Source organism: Sinocyclocheilus anshuiensis, unplaced genomic scaffold (genome assembly GCF_001515605.1).
Source record: "Sinocyclocheilus anshuiensis isolate Anshui unplaced genomic scaffold, SAMN03320099.WGS_v1.1 scaffold110, whole genome shotgun sequence".
Lineage (NCBI taxonomy): Eukaryota > Metazoa > Chordata > Actinopteri > Cypriniformes > Cyprinidae > Sinocyclocheilus > Sinocyclocheilus anshuiensis.
The window spans coordinates 1,397,106-1,423,473 of record NW_015544155.1 but is presented as its reverse complement, the minus strand read 5'-3'; the positions used below and the strand labels follow the sequence as shown (position 1 = coordinate 1,423,473).

Here is a 26,368-nt window from a genome sequence, read left to right as displayed (position 1 = left end):
ATAGATAGATAGATAGATAGATAGATAGATAGATAGATAGATAGATAGATAGACGGTAGTTGTTGTTGTTGTTTTTTAGTATAATTAGCAATCAGGAAAGAAGAAAAATGAAAAAAAAAATAACCAAGATCTTAGAGTCAAGTAGCGTAAAATGCCATTAAAGAATAGACAACAAAACCCCCTGTACTGTGAAAATGTTTTCTGGTTCTGGTGGGCTTACTGTGATTAAGGGTAGCTATTCATGCAGGCAAATGTAATCCATTAAAACAGAGGACAGTGTTATCTATATTAGAATGCGCTCTGCTGTACTGGTCTGTGTGTGGTGAATGCGGGACCCTCCTGTAGGAGTCGTAACTCAGCAGTGGTCTTTCCTTTAAGGCACACTGAGCAGTAACTGATGGCCTGTGTTTTCTCTCCATGGGCTCTTATGAGAGACTTTAATGGAAATGCTGGACAGGATCCAAGGATGGGCCAATCTCGCTGTGCCTCTGTTCTTTGGGCCTAAAAGCAAATTGCAGCCACTCTTTCATCTTAAAACCTAAAAAAAACTTTTGACCAGCATTACCCAGTGTGCTTTGGGGTCTTCAGGCATGATTACACACTGATGCATGAATACAGCATGCCTCAATGGGACCATGATAGTATGGAGTTGTATTTAGATACAAATAAAATAAAATATTCCACAGAATAAATTCATCATCAACTTGCACGCTCATGTGTGTAAACTCTGGAGAAGGGAAGTGTGCATTTCTGTGGGGTCAAAAGCAGTACAATGTTTACAGGGGTCTAAAAACATTATCTGCTCTGACATGTGTCGTGTAAATCATGCAATTAAGTCATTTGCAGGACAGAGACTATAAAAATTAGGAAATAAGAGCTTGAGTTTCAAAAGGCCCTTAAACTTGATGATGATCTTCAGGTTTCAGCACTAACTGAAGTAGCCAGGTGTTCACTGTGATCTTTTCATTTAAAGATAAGAGACATTATCATTGAGAATACAGTCAATATTTGATCAAATTTAATTAAATTAAAATTTAAAATTAAAAAATAATAATATATAGAATTAAAAGAAAAGAAAAGAAAAGAAAAGAAAATTAAATTAAATTAAATTAAATTAAGTTACTGTCCAAGCTTTTTTTTTTTTTTTTTCTTTTCCTCTATACCCGTGGTCTAACATTTAATTTTAGTTTGGCTAATATTGTGACCTCTGCCAATGTGGTTTGTTATTATTTGGTTTCTCTGAGGCTCACCATTGCATCATGGCCATTATCAGGCTGCCAGGCCATCATGCCATGTCGACCAATAAATCTACAAATAGCACTGGGCCTCAACTGCCATAATGACCCAAAGCATGACCTCAACAAACCTTAATTAAAAACAGATTCACAAACATGATGTCATGGTGGTTCCTTCCAAGCTGGCACAAAAGCACTCTAACAGACACACACAAATATATTTTAGTCCATGTTTAGGTGTCTTCCCATTAGGACCAGATCACTCAACCGATGTCAGCTCTTACAGCAACTTCTAGACATGCGATTAGCCAAGCGTTGGGTTTTTACCAGCTGATAAGTACAGCCATTAATCCAGCTGTCTAACACACATCCCACAATGCAGAAACCTAACACAGGGCCAGAGTGCTACAAGAACGAGCTATCCATCTGTATCAACCCCACCACATCCACATGACTCGCACCGCAGAGACCACTACAAACAAGTCACACTTCAGTAACTCAGTAAAAAACAAAGAACTTGTGGGCATGTGGAGTTTAGATTTGAAATCAGCTGTGAACGCCTTGTTTAGGAGAACAATCAAAAACCAAGTGTATTTTAGTCTACAAGCTCGTAGAATGAATCTAACAATCCGCAGAACTTGAAATGAAGCCCAAATGACTTAAAAGAAGCTGGCTGGAGTCTTTTTTGGCTGTTCCTCATCAGAAAAATCAGCCACCACATACAGATCTGATGCCACATCAAGGTCTCAACTGTATTACTGACTTATTGGGTGTATTAAGAGCAGTTTTGATTCCGCACTTTGAAGTCCTGTTTATGAAGGGATACTGAGGATGAACTCGACATGAACTGGACATAAACTTGACTGAGAAAATGCTTAAAAACTACCAGATGAGACATGGATTTGATTAAATGTGCCAACTGTAATCAAACTATTTTAATTTCCATTCCACATGAAAAAGAGTACTTTGCTGTCTCCAAATGTGCTTTCAACGAAAAAAGACACAAGTGGAGCTGACATCAACTGTAAGGGCTTCCAAAGCTGCAAATATGAGCTAATGTAGTTTTGAATGTAGTACAAATAAAGACATATTTACAACAAATGAAGCAACAGCTCTGTATACCTGTGTCTCTCTATTCTAGCTGCACCTTTCTTTTTACACCACCACTTTTGTCAATTCTCATTCTTGCTATTTCTGCCATGTGATTTCTCACAATCTCTCTACAAAAACATATAGGACTTTGTGTATAAAAAGTTTTGTTTGTACTTAAAACAAGTCAAAATCTGCCAGAGCATTGATACAAAATATACATGCAATCTATGATATTTCATGCAGTGTTGCTTCCCAAATAAACTGATCCGTTACAAATTTGTAGATATTATAACCAAACAAGACAGTTCTATTAACATTTTTTTTAAAGTGTATGTATATACTGTATGTACATCACAGTAAAATCAGTAATATTACATTACAGTAATATTTCAATTTAAAATAATTGTTTTCTATTTTAAAATGTAATTTATTTCTGTGATGGCAAAGCTGAATTTTCAGCAGCAGCTACTTAGTCTTCGGTGTCACACGATCCTTCAGAAATCATTCTAAAATCCTGATTTGGTGCATAAGAAACATCTCTCATTCTTATCAGTATTGAAAATGTATATAGAATTAATTCTGAACGGAAGTGTGTATATAAGTATATATCAGTTTTATGATATTTAATAAATATTTTGATATTTTTGTATTCGCGCCGTAATGATTTAAAAGGGTGATTTTTTTTCTTCAAACAGATTAATGATTAAAGATTAAAGATTAAATAAATTTAATGCAACGAACAACAGCCAAACTTAATGACCAAACTAATAGCACATTAAAATCATAGTCAATCATTGACACTTGAATTGATATGAATTTAAACGGAAAGGCACATAAATGCAAAACTCCCATTCGCATGAGACCTGACATGTGTTTGTTATTTTCAGATCAGGTTTGTTTCTTGATGATTGTAGTGACCTCATCAGTCAGTATAGGTTGACATAAAGAAGATCTGGAGATAATACATGACTTGGGGATCTCCTCCTTAAAGATATAAACACGGACACACAGACTCCAGTGTAGTTAAAATTAGAGCCCAAATATATCCTGGCATGTGCTTAAGATGTTTTTTGTGAAGACAGATGGTGGGTCTCTGTGGTAAAACCGCTGAGTCAATCTCCTGGCTTTACTCTGATGAGCAACAACAGTCATGTCAGAACTAATGCACTTCACATTTGAACAGTAATATACAATACGTTTCATCTGGGTTTAATGCAAATATGCCTTTGTTTCATCATGGTGATGCTAAAGCAAAATATATCTATAGCTAATATTTCTAACAGAGATAAATAGGAATGATAATTCTCTTCAGGCATTATAGCTGATCTCAACTCAAGCTCAAGCCTCCAGTCTAACTTTTATGATAAGAAACATATCTTGTTATTTAGCGTTCCCTTCACGTTATGACTGTACTATTAAAATTTCCATGAGTTCGCTCTGCAGTCCCCATAATAAGCAGTCCACAGACATATTTTTTGGTATTCTTTTTTATTCTAATCATTACTAACATTAGCGAGGGGCCTGATAATATCAGTTGTACTTGTCAGTGAGTTTAGAACATGACACAATTAAAGATAATAAAAAAATGGACAATCAATACTGTCAATCATTTACAAAGGCTAAATATGTACAGAACACAGCATGAATAGACCTTGATCACTAAGGGGATTAAACTGGATCTGACCAGTTTAATTAAATAAATAATTTAATAATAATTTAATTAATTATTTCATTATTTAAATAATTAAATAAATAAACAATTGAATTATTTATTTAAATAAATAAATGAATACATAATTAAATAAATAATTAAAAAAATTAATACATAATTTAAAATAAATAAATAATTAAATAAATAAATAAAAATAAATGCATAAATAAAAATAAATGCATAAATAAATAAATACATGCAAATATTAAAATATAACTTATTATTAATAAATAATATTAAATAATATATTTTAAAATAAGTGTAACATAAGTGGTGCAACTCCAGTTGTGTGACAAAGACCTTCACTTAAAAAGAACATCTGGCAACCCTACACTTTGGGTGCTAAGACTAGTCTCATTTTCTCTTTTCTCCTCTTTGCCTACACACCCGTCTCGTTCGTCTCTGTCTGCTCTCTCAGTTTACGTCTGCTCTCTCAGTTTACATCTGCTCCACATTACACCAGAAGGCTCACTGTCAATTAATTTCAAGCTCATCTGCACAGCTTTCTGAAAAAGCCTCTGTCTTGCTATGACTAATGCCGAGTTCACACTGCATGCACACTGAACAACTATCTGGGGTAGCATTCAGTTGCTGCTGTGTTCATACTGCACGATGGAACAACGACAGGAGGTTACACACTGCATGACTTTACAATAGGAAGAATCGCCGACAGCTCTGTCTGGTGCAGGGTTGCCAGGTTTTCGCTACAAAACCTTCCCAATTACTACTCAAAACTAGCCTGAAAATAGCCCAATTGCTTTCGAGGGGGTCCCCCAGTAAAAATCGCGTTTGGGGGTAAAATAGTCATTCAGGCAACCAACCCACTGACTAGTCTTTTTTGAAATTATATTGTTTTTCACATCCCTAGGCACTGTCAAAGAAAATAAAAAAATCGCTAGAAAATTAAAATGTGTGCAGCGTGTTTAGAATTATGAAGACTAGTATCTAGCACGTACAGTCACCTCACTGTCATATCCATATCGGAACAGTGACATTTTGAAGGAGGAATGGATTTGCCTTTTTTCTCATTCAATGTTCACACTTCACATTCAGTCGATACAAATGCATCAAGCTCAGCTTAAAATGCCAATAGCAATGCTCAGCAAAGACCAGGATAAGGCATGGAAGGATCGTGTTATTAGTGGAATATAGAAAGATTTTTTTCGAAATGCCAATATGCCAGAAAGCACAGAGTAGATAATGAGTCAGCATTATACCCCGAATGCTGGCAAGCCAAACCAAAACAGTGTTTGTACATAATGAGACAATATTTCTTGAGTAACCCATCATACATCTTCCACTGGCCTCAAATCAAGCCAAGACTGTACTTGATCTCTGGTACAATTGTCAGGCTTGCCTCCATGCAAATCCCTATGGCTCACATAATACAATGAAACTTGGCTGACCTCAGCACGCTGTAACCAATTACAGATGAGATCTACACCAGATGCTTACCTTGTGAGCTATAAAGCAAACATCAGCTGCTCAGAGAACATGTTATTAGGATCCTGATGATGATTATTTTCCATAAACATATCAAATTCACTCATATTTGGAGTATTAGTGCTGATATGCAGGGTTTGGATACAACTTAGCATGTTTTGACAGCCATTTAAATGTCCAAAGAGGCCTCTGGAAGACTTAAACATACAACTAAACAACTGAAGGAACATGAAGGTGGTGTAAAACCAAATATCTGGAGTTAATTGGATGGGAATATTCCTACAGCAATGTTTTTAGAAAGCCTTCCCAGAAGTGCTCAACAAGCATGGGTTTGGTGTTCGGGTGCCCACATACTTTTGGCCATATAGATTATCAGAGATATCAGCCACGGCTGTGAAATATAGTCAGTTTAGGCAGACTGATGAACTGAACTCGTCTTGAGGTCTGCGGGCAAATTCATCTTCATCTCAACCTCAAAACAATTATTCAAGCAGACTGGCATGATAATTACTGATATGTATCTATTTATAAAGATCTATTTACATTTTTATTTGTTAAATAATAACTGATACTGATTTTGTCATTTTATATTTAAGTGGCACTCCCAGTCCAGGTAGTGATCCAACTGTGCAACCATAACCACTTCTCAAAATCTCCCAGAATTCCCAACTCCAGCTCATCAGGAAATACAATGACAGCTTTACACTTAGGTCTGAAGGTCTAGAGAAAAAAAACTGTGAAGTTACATAGCTGAAGTTTGACTGACAGGTGAAGCAGACTTACCGGAGTCTCTTGTAGTACTGCTTGACCTTCTCCAGGGATCCAGCATTGATTTGGGCCTGATACTCTTCCACTGACACATTTTCTCTGTAATAATATCCCTCCATGCTCTCCAAGGCTATTAAAGAAAGATTACGTGAAGCTCTGGAATTTTCTCAGACGTTTAGCTATGTATTAGTTACATTATTATTTTTAAAAAGTTAAGGGTGGTGACTAGCTTCATTTTGAATGAGCATAATTCAGCTTTTTTGGCCATGCTTCAGGCTAACTGTGTCCATACAAACACACGTACCCTGGGTGAACAGGACGGGGTACATTTTGAAGCTACCGCCGTGTCTTAGTCTCTGGGGTAACTGCTGGAAGTAGAACGCCTCTAGGTATAAACAGACCTTCAAAGCCTGCCGTGTGCCCTCAACTTGGTATGAGATGGGCATGTCTGGAGAAAAAGAAACAAAGCCATCAGCATGACAGAGTCAGAGGGTTTATGAATAAAATATTTCATACAAACACACTGGTTTCAAGTGACTTTTTTAATATTGAAGTTAAGAATACAAACACTGCCACTATTGTAAATATTAACAATAAAAATGTAAAAATTATTTATTTTGTACTGATATAATCATGACTGATTTTTTTCTTATATAATGCAAAGACATAAATACTTTTTAGCTTGAGTGTTCAAATACCTTTTGGGGACACTGGGAACATTCTGTAACTATACTAGTAAAATTAGTTTTAAAATTATGCTGAACAAGTAATTATTTCCTGTTCAAACAGGAAGTGCTTCTTTAAAGAGTACTTACTAGCAACAAGAGGCTCTCCTTCAAACTGCCGGAAGTAGAATGTGACCTTCTCCAGGTCTATGAGAGCAACTTGTGTGTCTTCTAGCATGGCCTGCTCATCCGTCTAAAGAAAAATTTACATACAAATCCATTACTAAACTACATGTGTTTAATGTAAAAACCATGTTGAAGGTCTGATAGTATGAGTGAAATATACAAAAAAAGTAAAAAATATAAACTGGTGTGCTTTAGCGTAGATACAAATTACAATTATGACTTCCTTTTGCTGACACACTGAGGAGGAGAAGAAACATAAATTCATATTTTCTTCATCCTCCACTCTATTCGTTTTAGTTCTGCCCGCTCACACACAGTACGCCCATGGCTGCGGATGAGACCATCCACATACAAATCTGAACAAGTCTGGTGTGAGAATCGAGGGACCACTCCTCACACATTTGAAAACGACACCTCTGCCTGATACGTGGGCCGACTCTCTCAAAGATCCCCATGTGCCAGATGCCACAATCCTTTCATCTGGGGGCCTACAAAGCTGCCAAGCGTTATCATGTCAAGAAATTACCTCCGGGTTGCTCGCTGCCGCCTGCTCTCCCTCCCCTGAGTGTGTTCGGGGGTGGAGGGGGAAGAGCGGCAGTGCTGTGGAGATAAGACTAGAGTCTCAAACGCTGGGAATCTTCACATTACATGTAGGTTTAGCCTCTGTGGAAACTCAGCCTGACTGCTTTTTGCTGACTACATGCTTGATTTAAACATGTCTGTCTTAATGTCTTAACATACATCATCCAAACCTCCTGCTGTTTTTATTTATACTCTCTAAATAAAAAAAAATTTGAGAATGCTCAACAATATATCCTCTGCAGTGAATGGGTGCTGTCAGAATGAGAGTTCCTCTTCAGGTACTCGAGCTGCGTCGGAAACGCTGGGGGAACGCCTTCTGTGACCACGCTCTGAATAACATGTGAAATTTGTGCTTTTCCCGCTGTTAAGCACTCCGCTCTCGCCGGGCACGCTCCGAGGAGTGTGTCCGTGCCTGTGATCTTGCGATTGCGGTCCCGCTGCTGCTGAGGCACGGCGGCAACTGAGAACGCGGAGATCGCACATGATCTAGCAGACGGGTTGGAGACGGCTCTTCCTATCTCCACCCGTGTTCGCTAGATCTAGAGCTTGTTCTCGAGGCTTGGAAGCCCGCGCTACGGTTCTTCCCCCTCTGAGTGAGAGCTCGCTGCTGCGGCCATCTTTCTCTGAGGAGATTGATGTTGTTCGTGTGACTAAGCGGGCTTGCGCGCTGTCCCCTAGCGTTTCCGACGCAGCGTCTCGTTCCCTCGAGGAACTAGGGTTACATACGTAACCTGAGACGTTTAAACTGCTGATAAAAACATCACAATAATCCACAAGTAATTCACACCACTCCGGTCCATCAGTTAATGTCTTATGAAAGTGAAAGTGAAAGTGACGTGACATGTGGCCTTGTATGGTTACCCATACTCGGGGAGCAGTTGGGGGTTCGGTGCCTTGCTCAAGGGCACCTCAGTCGTGGTATTGAAGGTGGAAGAGAACGCTGTACATTCACTCCCCCCACCTACAATCCCTGCCGGTACAACCTTTGGGTTACGAGTCCAACTCTCTAACCATTAGGCCATGACTTCCCCACCCCCACCTTATGAAGTGTGTTTCTAAGAAACTAATCCATCATTCAGGCTTTTAACTTTAAAACGTCACTTCTGGTCAACATACGAGTCCATAATCCATAATAACGCTTCTTCCAGTGAAAAAGACAATCCCCTATCCACAGACATATTTGTTTGGAACTGTTTTGGACTGTTTTCGCTTGTAAACTGTGCTTGATCTATGCATATTTCTCTCCTGATTCAGACAGGCAACTTTTTCAGTTGAGAAAGCAATATAATAAATAAAAGACTTGTATTTTATCAATTACGTGTGGATTATTGTAATGTTTTTATCAGCTGTTTGGACTCTCATTCTGACGGCACCCATTCACTGCAGAGGATCCATTGATGAGCAAGTGATGTAATGCTAAATTTCTCCAAATCTGTTCCAATGAAGAAACGAACTCTTCCTCATCTTGGATGGCCAGAGGGTGAGTAAATGTTTAGGAAATTTTCATTTTTGGGTGAACTATTCCTTTAAATATGAACAGCTCTTATATCCTTTGGCTGAGAAATATTCACATTTCGGCTCTGTCATAAAGTGACTTTGGGTGCAAATAAATCTTTCACATAAAGAACAACCCCAGACACGCAAATGTATAATCCACTGGCCTCAATCACAGCCAGGTGAAATCTGATCTCAAGCCGAAGCCAGAGACAGAAACACTTTACAAGACATGATAATCCTGCATTATCCCTCGGTCTGTCGGGATGCCTATAGATTGTGGAAATTGCCTTCGTGTGGGAAAACACATGGCTACAGTCATCAATTCAATAAGAAAGCAAACTCCACTGAGTCCCAACACACAGACGTGAATCTGACCTTGCGGCCGGTTGCAGTAAACAAAAAGCAGATGTAATCTGCAGGGAGGAGGACAAACAAAATAAGAAAGTAGCTCAGGGATGCTGTTGGTCTCTTCACACAGTTTTCTGTTAAATGAAGAGTTATCTTGCTCATTAAAGGCCCAGAATAATAGACCTTAGGTCAGATGTTAAGTAGCAGCTATTCTCTGTACTGAGCCTCACAGCCATTATAAAAAATCATCACCACAACCATAATGCATCATCCTGTTAAAAAAACAAACAAAAATTTTTTTATTTTTTTTTAATAAAATGAGTGTTTTTTTTTATTGTAAAACAAAACAAAAAAATGCAAAACAAAAAGCAGAAAATAAAACAAAAAAAAACAAAGCTTTAAAATAAAGCAAAACAAAATTTAAAACTGATTTAATTCTGAATTGCTAGCAAATTCTTCTTAAGAAATTGTATAATTTTTTTTACATTATTATTTATTGATCACATGTCTTATGTATTAGTTGCCAGCATTTTACAATTTATATTTAATGTTTGATACTTTATTTCATTTTTTTACATTTTATTTCACATGCTACGCCTCATGTCATGCCTAACAACACCTTTCAGCCTGACAAAATAACTATACCACTTGGCCTCTCATGGCTTATTGCTTTAACAACTACATCTTTACAGGCTATGCATCACAGACACAGAACACCATTATGTTGAAACTAAGAAGGATGTGATAAATCCTACTGAGCTGTGGGATGCTGGCCACATCGAGCAGGATTTTGACAACCATTCGAGTGCCATACATGACCCTCGATCTAAATATATCCACCCCAAAGGAGGATGTCAGACTAGAAAGGCTGTTAAGGCTTATTTCAAGCCCACTGACCTTGGCAGGTACTCACCAAGTTGGGGGAGAGCAGGGATTGGAAATGCAACAGAAGCCCAGCAGAGGAGATCTGCTCCAGCCAGCGGCGACTGGCTTCCTGACTTTCACTCTCAATGCTGAGAGCTTGATTTACCACGGCCAACAACTGCTCTGAGAAAGAGCAAACCGCTGCCACCAGACTCTGACTGAACACCATATCCCTCCTCAACTGAATCTCTGAGTCTGAGAGAGAGAAAGAGAGTTAAATTCGCATAATATGGGCAAAACTATGCCATTAGCTTAGTTAGTTGTTTTGAATGACATGATGAAGAGTAAATGATGGTATGGACATTTATGGGTGAACTATTGACACTCTCTCAATAATATGCCCTCTTAATAAAACTTCTTCAGTCTCCACATTATGTTTAGTGTTCAAAGACTAAAATCAAAACAAAAGAATGCCATCAAATGATCTAAAGACACATTCTTACTTCCCAATGAACTCAAAACACATTAGACACCATTACAAAAGGCTGCTCTTTTTCCTCAGACAAAAGTATTTAATTTAGCTGCATTTTCTAGTCATAACCTTGAGAAACTGTGTCTTTTTATTAAATCATATTTCCTTAAGGGGATTACAGAAGTCTCTGAGGGCTCTATTCATGTGGATCATTTTTCTCGAAGTTTGCTGGGCTGCTGTTGCAGGTGTGAGAGAAATGCTGTGTGGAGACATTTTCAACTGAGTGTAATTTATTCAGGGTGACCTCAAAAGACTGCCTACTGTTTGGTGTGACAGACTACAGCGTATAATGAACGAGTGTGAATAACCGTGTGGTGGAAAGACCGAAAATGATGTGTTCTTTATTTGTCATGTATATTTATAGCATTTAAATTATATGTGTAAGTGAATTTGGTTTAATCGACACTCGCCTGTGTATTGCAGTAGGACCAAGAGTAGCCGCGTTTTCACCTCTGAGGGAACATAAAAAGCAACGTCAATCATGAAATATGTTCATCAAAAAAATCTGTTAAAAATCTGAAAATGTGGATTTACTGCATAAATATGGATAATCTGGATTTACTGCATTTAACATCTGGTTGAATTAAGTACATAAGATGCAGATTTAGACAACAGAAAAAATAAAATAAAATAAAATAAAATAAAATAAAATGAAGTGGCACAACTGTATAGTGAATGTGACGCTGAATATTATAAATCTTAATATCCTTTGCTATAAAACCAAAACAAAACTAAACTAAAACTAAATATTGGACTATAATGTTCATCTGCTTTTTGCTCAGTTGTTTTTGCTGTTAATTCATCAGGTTTGGCATTTACACACACACACACACACACACACATTAGGGCTGCACGATTATAACAAAAATCATAATTGTCGATTATTCCCTTGAAATTGTAATTTGATTATTAATTACAACATTGAATTATGTTTATACCATTGTTTGATGCAACTGCATGCCATATTTTTATATGAAAATAAACAAGCTGAAAACACTCTAACTGAAAAACCTTTAGTGCTTTTCTATAGTATTAAGCCTCAAATGTCAACTATACATCGGATTGGTTTCTTCTTTAAATTATAAAAAAAGTAAAAATATGAATGGTATTATAATGTTATACTAAAACTAAAACTAAAACAATGGAAAAACCCTTAAGATAACATGAAGAAAGAAAAAAAACATATCTTAAGCGTGCAGAATAACATAAGTGGACTTTGAACGATTAATTGGCGCTTTGAACGATTACATAATTGTGGCATCCATAATTGTAATCGCTATTAGAAATTCGATTAATTGTGCAGCCCTAACACACACACACAGCAGCAGCAGCGTAAGGAAGTTAAAATGCAGGAGAATGCTTTTTCAGCCCCTGCTGACAACTGACCTGAGGGAGTTAAAGCCAAATATTCACTCTCTCCCCTCCATAAACTCACATTTAGCAGTGTGTGCTTTAATAATTCGCTCTCATGGCAGCATCCAGCCCCTATTGAGAGCTGCTCGAGTGGTTGTTTTTGGCTAGGATCACACGTATGTGGTGTGTGTGGGTTTTGAAACCACTGACCTTCTGCAAACTTGGCGATGGTATGTGTGAGAGCCTGAACGCTGCTGGGCAGGTTCCACGGATCCTGCTTGACGTGAAGCCGCAGTTTCTTGGTGCAGTTGAGCTTAGGCTCCATGTCCTGATGAAACTCTGCCCAAAAGCAATCACAGGATCATTGGAGTCCAACGTGCAGGATCAAACATGGCCAACACAAACAGACAACTACACTAAACTAAGGAATACACATCCTTACAGTAGATGGCCCTGGCCTTAAAAGGTGTCAACGCTTGTTACCATGGTGATGATAAAACGTTATGGTGCAGTAACACACATATGCCATTTCTCACACACACCTATCCATTTCCGTCCAGGGAAAAAGAGGGTGGGTGAGATGGTCTTACATCATTCGATTCGTCTCAGTGATTTCCTCTGAGCTCTCTGTGGTGATGTAAAACATTTTCAGGAATCTACCACACAGAGTAAGGAACAGGTCCACTACTGAGACAAACAGTTGTATTAATAACAATAATAATAATAATCAATTTAAATTGTTTATTTAACATTATCTTATTTACATAATTGTTTATTATTATTATTTTTCTGCTGCTATATAAATAGTATATATAATGCAGTATTAGTAATTATTATATGTGAATACAAATGTACTGCATTTAAACAACAACAATAATAATAATAAATATGTGGATACAAATATACTATATTTTAATAATAATAATAATTATTATTATTATTATTATTATTATTATTAATAGTATTATTATTATTATTATTATTATTAATAGTATTATTATTATTATTATTATTAAAATACAGTATGTTTGTATCCACATATTTAGATTTAAACATCAAGGTTTCAAAAATGTACATATTACAAATATTTGTGTATTTGCATATTCAAAAGTTCTCTGCATTACCTGCATAACTACAATTATTTTCTATGTATGTTTGTGTCTCATTCATTAATTAATTAATTCATTCATTCATTCATTCATTCATTTTTTTAAATGTATTTATTTTCCTGCTTGTGATATAATTTAAAAGTACCAAAATATAATTTAAAATATAAATTAATAAATAAAAATGTAAAAAATCAATTAGTTAGTCAATGAGTCACAAAATTTATTTTAATTATTTTTTCACTAGCTCTATAATAAGCATCACAATTTCTAATTCTCAAATCCCATTTTCTCACCTGCATGCATGTGATAGCTTGAATAAACAAATCACATGCACAGGCACACAAGTTATAATCAACTGTTAAAACCATGAGGATTCCATGCTAATCTGCTCATCTCCTTACAACAGCAAAGCAGCAACATTTTGTGGAGGTATAAAACTAGATTCAGACCACACACACAGATAGAGCATACATTCGCTGACTCATCACTTCATTTAAGATTTAGTTCCCAGGCAAAGCCTCTCCTGCTTTCAAATATCACTAGAACAATGCCTACTGTGTTGATTAACCTACCAAATGACCTTGAGCCACATCCTGTGTGAAACTGTGCCTTTGGGATCAACTTTATTATCATATAAAACAGGGACTCAAGAGTTACTGCAGATTGCATTAAAGTTTGTTTCTACTGTCAACACACTGAGAGCTTCATACCTGGAGCTGTTTATCTATTTCAGGCTCCTTAGTTTAAAGAGATTAAATCATACAGGCTATTAATGGTGAAACTCATTTGAAAGTGAGCATTACTATGTCTTACTAATTCAGGAGTGCACTTCAAGTGAGAATTCAGTGTTAAGCACTATGCAAATGTAATTAAAATTGGATATCTTTCAGTGTTGTGTTGTTAAATAAAATAAAGTAAATACAAATAAAATACAAAAACAATCAAATGTACAATAAAATATTAAAATATAAAATGAAATAAACAATAAAATAAATACAAAATAAAAAATCTATAAAATGTAAGAAGCAATAAAATAAAATAAAAAATAAAATATAAAAAATACAAAAAAAATATAAATTATACAATAAAATAAAACATACGAAAAACAATAAATAAAACTAAAAACATTAAATTAAATTAAATTAAATTAAATTACATTACATTAAATTAAATTAAATTACATTTTGTATGATATCTTTATATAAGAGATATTTATTTCTGAAAAGCTTTGGATGTATGCGAGCAATTAAAGGGGCCTTTTTAAATGGATTACAGGTGCATCTCAATAAATTAGAATGTCGTGGTTAATACACGAGTTTCACAATTTGAGTTGAATTACTGAAATAAATGAACTTTTCCACGACATTCTAATTTATTGAGATGCACCTGTACACTACTCTATGAGTAGTGTCCTTTTCAAGGGTACAAAACCGTCACAAAATCTAGAATGAGACAGAGGAAGTGACCCAGACAATCTCTACGAGTTCAATGTCCTAGTGTCCTCAGATCAGAGAGAGGGTGCGTCCTAGACTATCTCTAGTAGTCTGGTGTTCTTTATCTGTCCCAGATAAAAACGAATTGTACAGATTTGATTAAGATGATTTGTAGTAAAGGACAAAGCTGAGGTTGGAGCAGTCAATCACTGAAACCTCCACACCGCTCAGAGGAAACCCCCACCCTTAGCCACACTTCCTTTTGCCAACAACCCTTTAGACATGAAATACAGGCCCAGATTTATGTCACTCATTTTCACCCTCTTCCTTCTCTCTCTGGCACACACATAACTGTCTTCACAATGAGACATTTCAGAGCGGCAGTACCAGAAAAAGTTTGAAAATCCATTGTCAGAGATCATAATCTCATAAACATGTATAGTTTATGAGTTTCAGCACTTTGAGTGAAGTGCACACAATTTAAGTCTGACTTAAGTTATGCAACCCATAACAAAAAGTGCATTGAGCCACGAAAGTCACTTTAATGAATATTGTCTGTATGAATAAGACTGTGCCAACAGGAATAAAACACAATTTAGTTCATTAACATGAAAATCTCTCAATACCTTGAAGTCCTCGTCCCGGAGTGAAACACTTGGTCTGTTCAAAGGCTCGTGTCACAGTTGCTCCTTTCAACAAACTGGTGATGGACTCCACCTGAAAATGATATCAGCACCAAAACATCGCAGGAAATTAGTCTTTAATTAGCTGACTAAGCAAATGGACAAGCTCAAGAGGATTTCGGTATTTCAAAACTCAGTCCCATTAGTGCTACTAAACATAAAGTGCCCAAGGAGGCAGTCTGCACAAAAACAAAACAAAAGCCCCCTTGAACTCCCACCCATCAGCCGGAAAACATTTGTGCTGCATGTGAACTGGGAGTGTTGTGCTCCCGGAAACCTGTGTGCTATAAACCAAACAGCAGCCAAGAAGGACGGAGTGAGCTGGACATTCTCCATTTTACTGGTGATGGAGACATCCTTGTTAAAAAATGTGGAGACAAAACGGATTGATCTCTGGGGGAAAATGACCATGGCCATGGTTCATTATGTGTGGGGCTTCAGCCTGTTTTTAGGTGTCAAAGAAGTCAAAGCTGAAGCTAAGTCTTCTTAAGAAACGATTGGATAAAGCAAAAAGGAAGCAAAACCACTCATTTAAACAAACTGCTATTTTTATTTTTTTTTCATTTAAAAAAATGTATATAGTAAATAACTATTTTTTTATTTGTTTATATTGATTTTTATTTTATATTTATATTATATTTGTAAAGTTTAATTTTAATATTTATTATATATTTAGCTAATTATAAATTAAAATATTAAATATTATTACATAATTATTCAATATACAAAAAAAAATTTCTTAAAATATAAATGGGTAGTTGATATAACATTAAGTGACTTGCTATGTATGTTAAACTATTTTAAACAATGTTTTTATCATTTTTATTTAATAAATGCCATTTTTATGAAGCTGTATTAATGGATTAAATATTAAAACTTGTACTTCAATCATGTCTCACTGCCAGACCATTTAAAGGAGCTGTTTAAACAAATATACAACAAGATTCAATTCCTTAATATTTAACAAACAATTCATTGCTAATTAATTAACTTAACAAACCTTTATTATTCATTATCAATTATTAAGGAATTAGGTATCAAAAACTAACAATGAACAAAATGTTATTGCAAGGTAATGTATAATATAAATGTATAAATTAATGAATAGATCAACTAACGTTAATTTATACTACTTTGAACATTTTTAACTTGAAAAGTATATGTAGAAATTAGTATATTAGTATATGCAGAAATTCAATTATTATTATTAGTATTATTATTCACATTTATATACACAAAAATGGATAAGACATTTAAGACATTGTGTCAGAAATGGTCCATGCTATTTATGTACCAAAATACTGCAAAAAAAAAGTTCACATGAACAAATGTTCTACATTACATGCATGTGGATGTAAAAAAGTTTGTTGATCCTGACAGCAAACACACACCTGACTGAACAGATGCTCCAGGAAGCCATGTAGCTTCTTCTGTTTGTCGTGAGATATCCACACACTGGTTGGCATCTCGTCACCTGTATGTGATTGATTGTGTGTGTGTGTGTGTGTGTGTGTGTGTGTGTAGAGAGAGGATTAATTGGTAATGATTAGAGGATACACACATTCAACACAGAGTCCTTAACACGTTTGTTTCATTAGTGAGGTATTGCCATAACAATGCAAACAATTCTCTCCTCTCCCTTCGTCTTTCCTGTCCTTCTCTTCCTCCATCTGTTCAGTAGTTAGCATCGAATGGCCATCAGTTTGGCAGACTCTGTATTTTAGCAGGTTCTGTTTGACTAAGTGGAAAATGCATGCTTGATGTGCAGTGCAATGAGACAAGAATCAGTCTGAAAGCATATCCAAGCACTTGCCAAATTTGATTACAGTCATGGAGGATTTATCAGGGAGGTGAACTAACAATGGTGTTGTGATATCAGTGCAGGATGATGTCTGGTTGCATTACCTGAGTCCATCTCGTCGCTGTGCACGTAAGAGCTGCAGTGACTGCTGCAGATGCTGGTGAAGGACGCTATGGAGTTCCTGTTGCTGTTACAATCACTGGAAGAAATCAGACGAACATTCAAGTGTTATGAACAATGAACATGAATACTAATACATGACAGGATCACAATGGTGCAGAAGCCATTCACATCTGTTAAGATCACAGCAAATTCTTCTGAATTTATTCATTTGTGAGCTCTGGTGCAAATAAAGCCAGAAACATACTCTAAACCAACATAACATGTGCCAAAAATGTCATCTTTCTGCACTGACGGCCACTCATAAGTAGCTGTGTATTCTGATTTTAAAAAAGTCTCTTATGCTCATCAAGGCTGCATGCATTCGATTAAAAATACAGTAAAAACAGCAATATTGTGAGACATTATTACAATGTAAAATAACTGTTTTCTATTTTAATTTATTTAAAAATGTAATTTATTCCTGCAATGGCAAAGCTGAATTTTAAGCATCATTGCTCTGGTCTTCATTGTGACGTGATCCTTCATAAATCATTCTAATATGCTGATTTACTGCTCAAGAAACATTTCTTTCTAACAATGTTGAAAGTGATGCTTAATATTTTTGTGGAAACCTTGATTCATTTTTTTCAGGATTCTTTGATGAAAAGTAAGTTCAAAAGAACAGCATTTATTTGAAATAGAAATGATATAGTGTATTTATTTATTTTTTATCAATATTTAAATTAATCAGTACATAAAGCAATTTATACATGTAACTACATATATTTTTAACAACGTATATACTGTATAATATTCTTTTTTTAAATACATACATATATATATATATACAATTTTGTGCTTTCTATTTTCCAAAAGAACTTAAAAAAAAAAAAAAAAATTTAGAAAACTTCTGAATTTTTTTTTCCATAAAATATAACTAAAATTCATTTTGTCATGACATTAGTTGACCTGAAAGGGAAAAAAAATGACTTTAGAAGCAAATTGTGGATGTCTCTTTGTGGCACTGAGAATGCAACACGTACTTGTTTTGTGTTATGAATTGATTTAAAAGACAATGTCGTGTGAAATCAAGCAGAAACTGAGAAACCTGGCAGACGTGATGTTTTAGAGAAGACTGTAAAAGTACTTTATGGCTACTGTAAGACACATTACCTATAGGAGTCCCTGTTGCTGATGGTGTCATGACCCGAGTCCTCCTGCTCGTCTCCGGCCACATTAAAACACACTTTCTTCCCATTGCGTTCACTTTTCTCGCACTCACTCTCAGCTGAAATGTAGCTCTCAGTGGGCTTCCCTTCAGACCCAGTGGGATGTGTGATAGAGGAAAGCAAGCTGTGGGAAATACAGAGAGAAAGAGAGAGACAAGGAGAACCAGAGAATGATTAATCACACATTAATCACACTGCAATCTATGTGCAATAAAAGAGTCAGAATCTACACCTCCAGAAACACGTTCACGACTCACATAAACAGAGGGAAAGACACATCACTCCACGACTCTGTCACAGTGAACTAGGGGTGGATAACACAGCAAATACTAGCAGTTGAAAACAGTGAAAATAAGGCACAACAAATAAATAAAATAAAATGCACAATTTTCATCATTTACAATACAAAATGTATAAACTTTTTTGTATCTTATGACTTCTGTAAAAAATGCAGTGTTCTTAAAATATTTATATTTTGTTAATTTTGCTTTGTTATTTATTGTCTGTCTTATTCCTGCTGATTATTTCCATTGTGTCATGGCTTGCTTTAGTTTGTGCTCTTGCTCATTTCCATTGTTTTATGGTTTATTCCCATTATGTTGTGGGTTTCTCTGTTGCGCTGTGGTTTATTTCCTTTGTGTTGTGCATTTTTCTGTTACTTTCAACTTTATTTGCTTTTGTTGTGCTGTGCATCCATTTGTCCAACTGTCACTTCCCAAACCCTAACATCTTGTAAGTCTAGCATGGTTTCAAATTATATTTGAAACATTTCGAGATGATCAGGCACAGCGTGTCAGAGTGCTGAATGTGTGAGGATGACCAGAGCCAAACTAAATCACAACCTGTTTGTGCTCGGCTTCCAGACAACAACTCAAGGAAGTTAGAGGTCCTCAAAATATGGATAACATGAAAACACGCATATACAGCTGTTTCAACAGTCATAGATTCCTCTCCTGGAGGACGGCGAAGAACATTTAGACGCTTATTCTCACACATTGGGACATTTAAGCCATATTTTCAGTCTGGTTTTGAGGCCCAGTCTCTCCACACATGAACATACTAACATGTCAAGCCTTGTTTGAGTTTCAGACAAACCCCTCCGGGTTCTTTTAATGAGAGGGGACATATAAACATACTTTCATGGAATACGTTCCCTTACGAGTGCAAACCATAACTCTGATTCTCATCCTAACCTAACAATAAACAAAACCTCGACGAAATCTCTTCCAACCCAAACCAATTCTGTGAGTGAGAAACTGAGGAAAGTCTCCAGCGACGCCTCGCTCGTGAGATTGCCCGAAGGCCTCTCCAGCTGCCCTAGTTCTCCAACTTTGCGGTTTATAACAATGTTCCCTCCTGTCAATGCAGACAGGTCACCACTATTGAGTCCCATTCTGTCGCCATGGAAAAGAGCACCCAGCACTGCTATTGGCTGAAGCTTAATAAGGAAGTGTGCGCAGCATGGGGCCTCGAGGGGCACTGAGCACCAAAGTGAGAAGAAGTGGAGGAGGGGAACAATGATGAAGGGGAGATCTTGGTTCGGGTCCATGGGTCTATCTGCCTACGGTCCTTTATACATGAGTGCTTTCATGTGACATATGAGGCTTTTTACATTCAGCTAATGTCGTGCAGCTGACTCGGCACTTTCAACTATAATCAGAATGTGACTTCTGGTCAAGTCACACTTGCAATTACAAATGAGATCACTATCTAAAACATCTGAGAAGATAGATATGAAACATCTGCATTTAACTAGTAGGACAGTACAGAAATGGAGCCAAAGAGAGGAACAGAATGTGATATGGGTTTTATGGCATATGATCTATTTGGCTAAAATATTCTTCTGAGAAAAGTGAAGCTGTCCAGAGAAGAGCTGCTTATGTGAACGCCACTTAAAGTTAATATTAAAATCCATTCGTGATGCATCTGGAATACTGATGAATTCTTTTTTAAACAATGCTAGGAGCATCTGTTAAGAAAACAAGGATACATACATTTTAGGAAACTTATTTTAATCTGTGGGAAATCCTAATTCCTAATCCTAATTTAAATGATTCTGATTCAAATTAATTACATTTTAGGAGCTTAAAGGGGATGTCTAATGCTATTTCATGCATTCTGACTTACACTGCTAAAGAGTTGGATTCTCATGCTAAACATGGCCAAAGTCTCAAAAACGATTTGGACGTATGATGGAGTATCTCTGTGCCAAAGGCACTCATTCAGGGTTCACATAAGTTTCAGAAAGTTTTTTTCAAGTATGGCCTTGTATGATATCATAAAGGGCGGGATTTCTTGTATGGACACTTCTCCCAGAAGAGCGAGCGCACACATCAACCAGAACGAGAGCAAGAGCACGGCCATCAATGTGCTTCATTTGGGTAACGGATGTCGTCGGGATCCAATTCTAGATTGAATATATATGGCTGGATCTGATTTTTAGCCATAGTTAATTTGTCAATAAAGTTTTTGTTCCTGTTTTATTTATGTCGATGTCACAGTTTGCAGATGATCGCTACGCAAAAGCTTTGCATGCTCGTGACTCTTTAGCTCCGTCCTTGGCACGCCTCCAGGAGCTCGACTGTTTTCGGAGAGAATCAGTACAGCTGTATCTGTCAGCTGGTTTTATAGACTGTTGGAATACTGGTTCTTTAAAGGAAACAAACAGTTGTTGATTTTTTTTGTTGTTTTGGCTTGTTTTGTCTAATTTTTAATCATTTTAAGACCCGTTGGAACTTTGCTGAGGCCCCCAGTGGGCACTGGACTCGTGGTTTAGAACCACTGCGTAAAAGGGACAATTCATCCAAAAATAAAAATTCCATTATTATTTACTCATCCCCATGTTGTTCCAGTCCTGTATGACTTTCTTTCTTCTGTGAACCACACACATTTAAAAAAAAAAATAAAGTCATACAGGTTTGGAATGACATGAAGGCGATAAAAAAATTACAGAATTTTCATCTTTGGGTGAAGTGACCCTTTAAGACAGTTATACAGTAACAACAAACACCAGGCACAAGTCTTTCTGAACCACCCACTTCAGATCTCCTCATACTTTGCTTTATTTAGCCTTTTCTTCAACCTCAACAACTGTATAGATCAATGCACTTCTTAATCACAGAGTCAGAGGCTTCCGGAAGTGGCTCCAATGAGCTACTCAGCTGCTATTTGCCCCATTATTGCTGCATGATAGGGATGGCTGTCTGACAACCGCCTCCAGGCAGCCATTAGAGAACTCTCTCTTGCCCAGGGCTGTGAGGAGGGTCATTATTTCCCCACCAGATCAAGGACGGCCTTGCCAATAAGTACAATCACAGACCTTCAGCCAGCAATCGGTACTGACAAGCATATGGCAGCAGCAGTGAAAGGTGCCGCCCCCACCGCAGATCAAGACTAGCTGTAATTGCCATCATGTCCACCGAGGATCTGAGCATGTGATGTCCATGTAATGATGAAAATTCAAAGGCTGATGGGATAATGGGTGTTTTTTATTATTTAAACTATATTTTTTTTATTTTTGCATATTTACATTTTGGAATATGGGCCTCAGAGTGCCTTATTTCGTTCAAGGTGTTAATGTGCTTCCAGAAAATGAAACCATCAACAGCTCGGCTCAGACAGGAAGTACCCACCCTCTTTTTGCTTAAGTATCTCACACACACACATTTAGTTGCTGGAGAAAAAAAAAGAAGGTAATTAGAAACATAATGCAAATTCCAGATGTTGGGTCATGTGAAATGTACAAAGATCACATGGTTGCTGGGACAGTAACATCCCATAGAGACTCTAGAAGTTATAAGAACTGTCACATCTAGACACAACTTGCGTGATATCTGACGTCATTTCATTCCAAATTCAACATCTGAATAAATGTTTCAAATCATCTACAGTCAAGGGAGACGTAAAAATGCTGCAAATAAGTTAACCTTCAAATGTTTAATATTATTAATTAACATCATGCCAAGATTTTACAACGTTCAACCAAATATGTTTTTTGTTTTTGTTTTTTTTAATTTTTAACAACAACAATAATAATAATAATAATAATAATACTATCATATAATAACACCTAATTAATGATTTAGCTAAAAAGCACACTCAAGAAAAATATAAAAAATGAATAAAAAATAAAATTATTATTATTATTATTATTATTATTATTATTATTATTATTATTATTATTATTATCATAATCTTCTTAAAATCTCAATAATTCAGTTAAAGCACACTTGATAAAATAATAATAATAATAAATCTTATTGTTATTTAATTATTTATATTATTTACCTTCTAACCTCTTGATCTAGGTATGTTTACATATTCACTGTATCACTAATATTAGCCATGGTTGTTTTGCACCGAACACCTAAGTCATCATTTTGTTTTTCTGATTTCTTTCCACCCTCTCTGTGACTTTAAAAGCATGATAACCAGGTAGACCAGATCATTCAGAGGGTAGGCCACCAACAAAAGAATAAAGAGAACAATACATAAACCACAATGAAGGATCTCCTCCGATGAAAGATAATACATTTCTAATGATCAAGCTCTCTTTGTGTTGAGTTCTCTTGAAGCAAAGGGCAGTAATACAGTTCAATCACAACTCTGTTTGCCTTTAAAAAGTTTTGATTCACTTCAAAACTTGACTTTTTGTCAGTTTAAGTATCGAATTTTAAGACAGATGTTGTACTAGGCTGAAAAGGCAAGCTATATATGCATGTATTGAACATGTTCACATGACGAAACAAAGATATTGCCAAATAAAAATGTCATACTCATGAATCTGTGCAGCGTAGCACTCCATCTCTTTGATGACAGTGGTGAGTTTTGTCAGCAGTTTGTGGTAGGCGTCCAGGATGAGCAGGTCATCCTCCCGGAGCAGGAAGCGCAGACCGTGACCTTCTGCCCTGCTAAGACTGTGTCCTGATGGGGCGGCCATGCTTGTGATACTATGCTGGACGTAAACCATGGGGTTCAGCTTGCCTGAAATCACAAACCAGCAGAGAAAAGCTAACAGACATGAACTTAAACCCGATATTTATTTCATAGGTGTCTTTAAACTGGCCATTGCTTCCTGTAATGCACGGCCTCTGCTTGTACATTACATTTAGGAATCTATCTTCACTCACCCTGCTCTGAATTGCGGCCTCCTTTCTCTAGAGTGTTTTTCCTGTTGTCCAGCTGGACTCCGAAGGCACTTCCAAGGGAAGAAGTGGTCTTGGGATAAGACACCTCCATTACATTGATGTGACAGTTGGTTGGGCAAAAGTCACTGCTGTGTAGAGGGGAAACCTTGGTCTTCGCCTGCTTGAATGTGGGCCAGGCCCTGTTCTTCAAAACCCGTGAAAACTGAGAGCAGAGAAGCATTAGTGTAAGATACAGTAAATATTTTGTGTGAATATGAGCAAGGGCTTATTGGTTTTTCCTATGTAAATCATCTAAACCTGTACTACTGTACCCAAAACAACTCAACACTGTGTTGTTTCGACCAACCTGGCTTCAGTAAGAGTTAGCCAAAGGATCTTTAGATTGAGTCTGGTATGCTAACATGCTAAGCCCATTGCAGTTCAGCACTTTCCCATCAAGCTCTAGTGCAGTTTAATATTCGGATTAAACTGTGAACACTAAAAGGTGTTTTGACAATACAAAAGTTCAGTCTATACCAATCAGTCTATAAAAACACCAGTCCATCAACATCTCCAATCACCTGATGATGTTCTTGGCATGTTTAACAGTAAACCAGTCTATGGTGGTTTAAGGTCTTAGCTGGAAGCTTAGGCTGGTTCTCATTGGTCAGGCTAGTGTATTTTGATACACTTTTAAGAGCAGTGGTTCTCAACTAGGGCCTCCAAGATTACATTTACATTACACTTATGTATTTGGTAATGCATTCAAGGTACACATTTGATCAGTTCTTGCTTTCCCTGGGATTCGAAACCATGACCTTGGACATTTAAAATGGCAGATTCGGCGTTATGATTGGTCAGATCACCTGTCAATCAAACTCCCGGCTAAATTTGTGAGTAAATACTGAGCTGAGAGATCAGCTGGCTACAGCTGAACACAAATGTAATCATGCTAGAAGAACAGTTAGACCAACTAAACACCAGCTTGACCATGTAAGAAGACCAGCTAGACCAGGCTAGGAGACCTTGTTAAGCTAGATAAGACTAGTAAACCACCTTAGGGTGGTTTAAGATGGGCTATTCAACATGTCATTCATCAAATGCAAAGTCAGTTTGCACCCTCATTCACTGTTTTCCAGAAGGAACGTCCTTTTTCCACATGTAGAAAATCAATCATATGGGGTCATTTATTTACAAAGCAAGACTATTCCTGAATAGATCCATATTGCTCCTGAAATTATAACTGTTTTAAATGGGTTGCATTCAAAGTCACAGCTTCAGCCACAGGAGCATGTCACTGAATCAGTGACAGGCTGACAAGACCTCAATGCTCCCCTTGAGCAGGGATTTGAACCTCGCCTTTTTCCAACAATGACATAACGATTCTTTGGTTGTGATCATGAATGGCTGCGGTCACGGACTACACTGGACGGGTTACAGCTGCTCTGGACACGTAGCCTCCCCTCATACCGGACTTCCCACATTCCTGGCTAGCTTTGACAAACGGGGAGCTTCAGTGTCCAGGGTCCGGACCCTGCCAGACCTCTCACAGGGCCCTACTGAGAATGCAGCAGAAGGGAAATTATGCAACGGGACGGGATGTTCAGAGCTATTTATAGCCGGTGAAGCAACAGCTAATTAATCCAGTGCTGATGTTAAATCTGATCACAGGGAAAAACAAGGGAAACTGTCAGATGTTTGCAGACGTATTTTTCCTTTTCTTGCTCCAAATAAGAGCAGCCGATGGAAATTGAAAATTACATTTTGCACAAGTCTGCTTCCTTTGGTACTGGTGGACTCGCATATTTATTCAATCAAGGCCAGCAGGTGTTAAAAAGGACAGGGTGGGACGGTTTCCTGTTCGGTAACCTAAATAGAAGTACTACAAGTCAAGCAAAGTTTTCTTAGCTGCAGCCATCCAAAGGCAATAAAACTAGAGAAATTTATCAAGACATTGAAAATAGTTTTTAAAGCATAGAATAAGATCCACCCTGCTAAAAACACCAGCATATGGCATATAGTTTTGGATGTGGGTGTGCAGGGTGTCTGCAATAGTCTTTAATAACGAGCATTACCAGCAAGATTTAGTCATCAAGCTTAATCAGGAGAAAAAAAGCTAAAATGAAGAGTTCAACCAAAAATGAAAATTCTGTTAATGTGCCATAATTGAATATGCACAGAATAAACACCAAGGGAGGATTTTCAGTCAATGATGGTTTTAGTTTTGGTCTATTCCTCACACAAACTTTACAGTATAAAACAAAAAAAACAACCATAACAATAACAATAATAATAATAATAATAGTATAGTAAATATTAAATAAATAATATTATAAAAAATATTTAAAAAAAAACAATTATAAAAATATAAAACAATAATAATAAAAGTAGAAAATAAAAATATGTAAAATATGATTAAAATATGTAAATAAAATATAAAATAAATGTAAAAAATAAAATAAAACTATGTACAAATAATAATAGCATTTGCCCTCATTCACTTCCACTGAATGGAAAAGAGAAAGAAAAGAAAGACATGAGTGAATGATGACAATGTTTTCACTTTTAGGTGCAGAGAATTGCTTTTTAAAATTATATATTTTCCTTAT

At 36.6% G+C, this 26,368-nt stretch overlaps 1 protein-coding gene across 1 annotated transcript in view; it reads right to left on the bottom strand.

Moving 5' to 3' along the window:
• The window catches only part of LOC107695383 (phosphatidylinositol 3,4,5-trisphosphate-dependent Rac exchanger 2 protein-like), a 123,841-nt gene that overhangs the window by 19,778 nt on the left and 77,695 nt on the right, over nt 1-26,368 (bottom strand). The window contains exons 24-35 of the mRNA XM_016495267.1: nt 23,763-23,982; nt 23,409-23,616; nt 18,578-18,757; nt 17,407-17,501; nt 16,893-16,975; nt 15,445-15,535; nt 12,487-12,615; nt 11,334-11,375; nt 10,441-10,646; nt 7,065-7,167; nt 6,554-6,697; nt 6,265-6,379 (exon numbers count right to left, since the gene is read on the bottom strand). Of these exons, the coding sequence (XP_016350753.1) occupies nt 6,265-6,379; nt 6,554-6,697; nt 7,065-7,167; nt 10,441-10,646; nt 11,334-11,375; nt 12,487-12,615; nt 15,445-15,535; nt 16,893-16,975; nt 17,407-17,501; nt 18,578-18,757; nt 23,409-23,616; nt 23,763-23,982 (1,616 nt within the window). The remainder of the gene's footprint in view (nt 1-6,264; nt 6,380-6,553; nt 6,698-7,064; nt 7,168-10,440; nt 10,647-11,333; nt 11,376-12,486; nt 12,616-15,444; nt 15,536-16,892; nt 16,976-17,406; nt 17,502-18,577; nt 18,758-23,408; nt 23,617-23,762; nt 23,983-26,368) is intronic.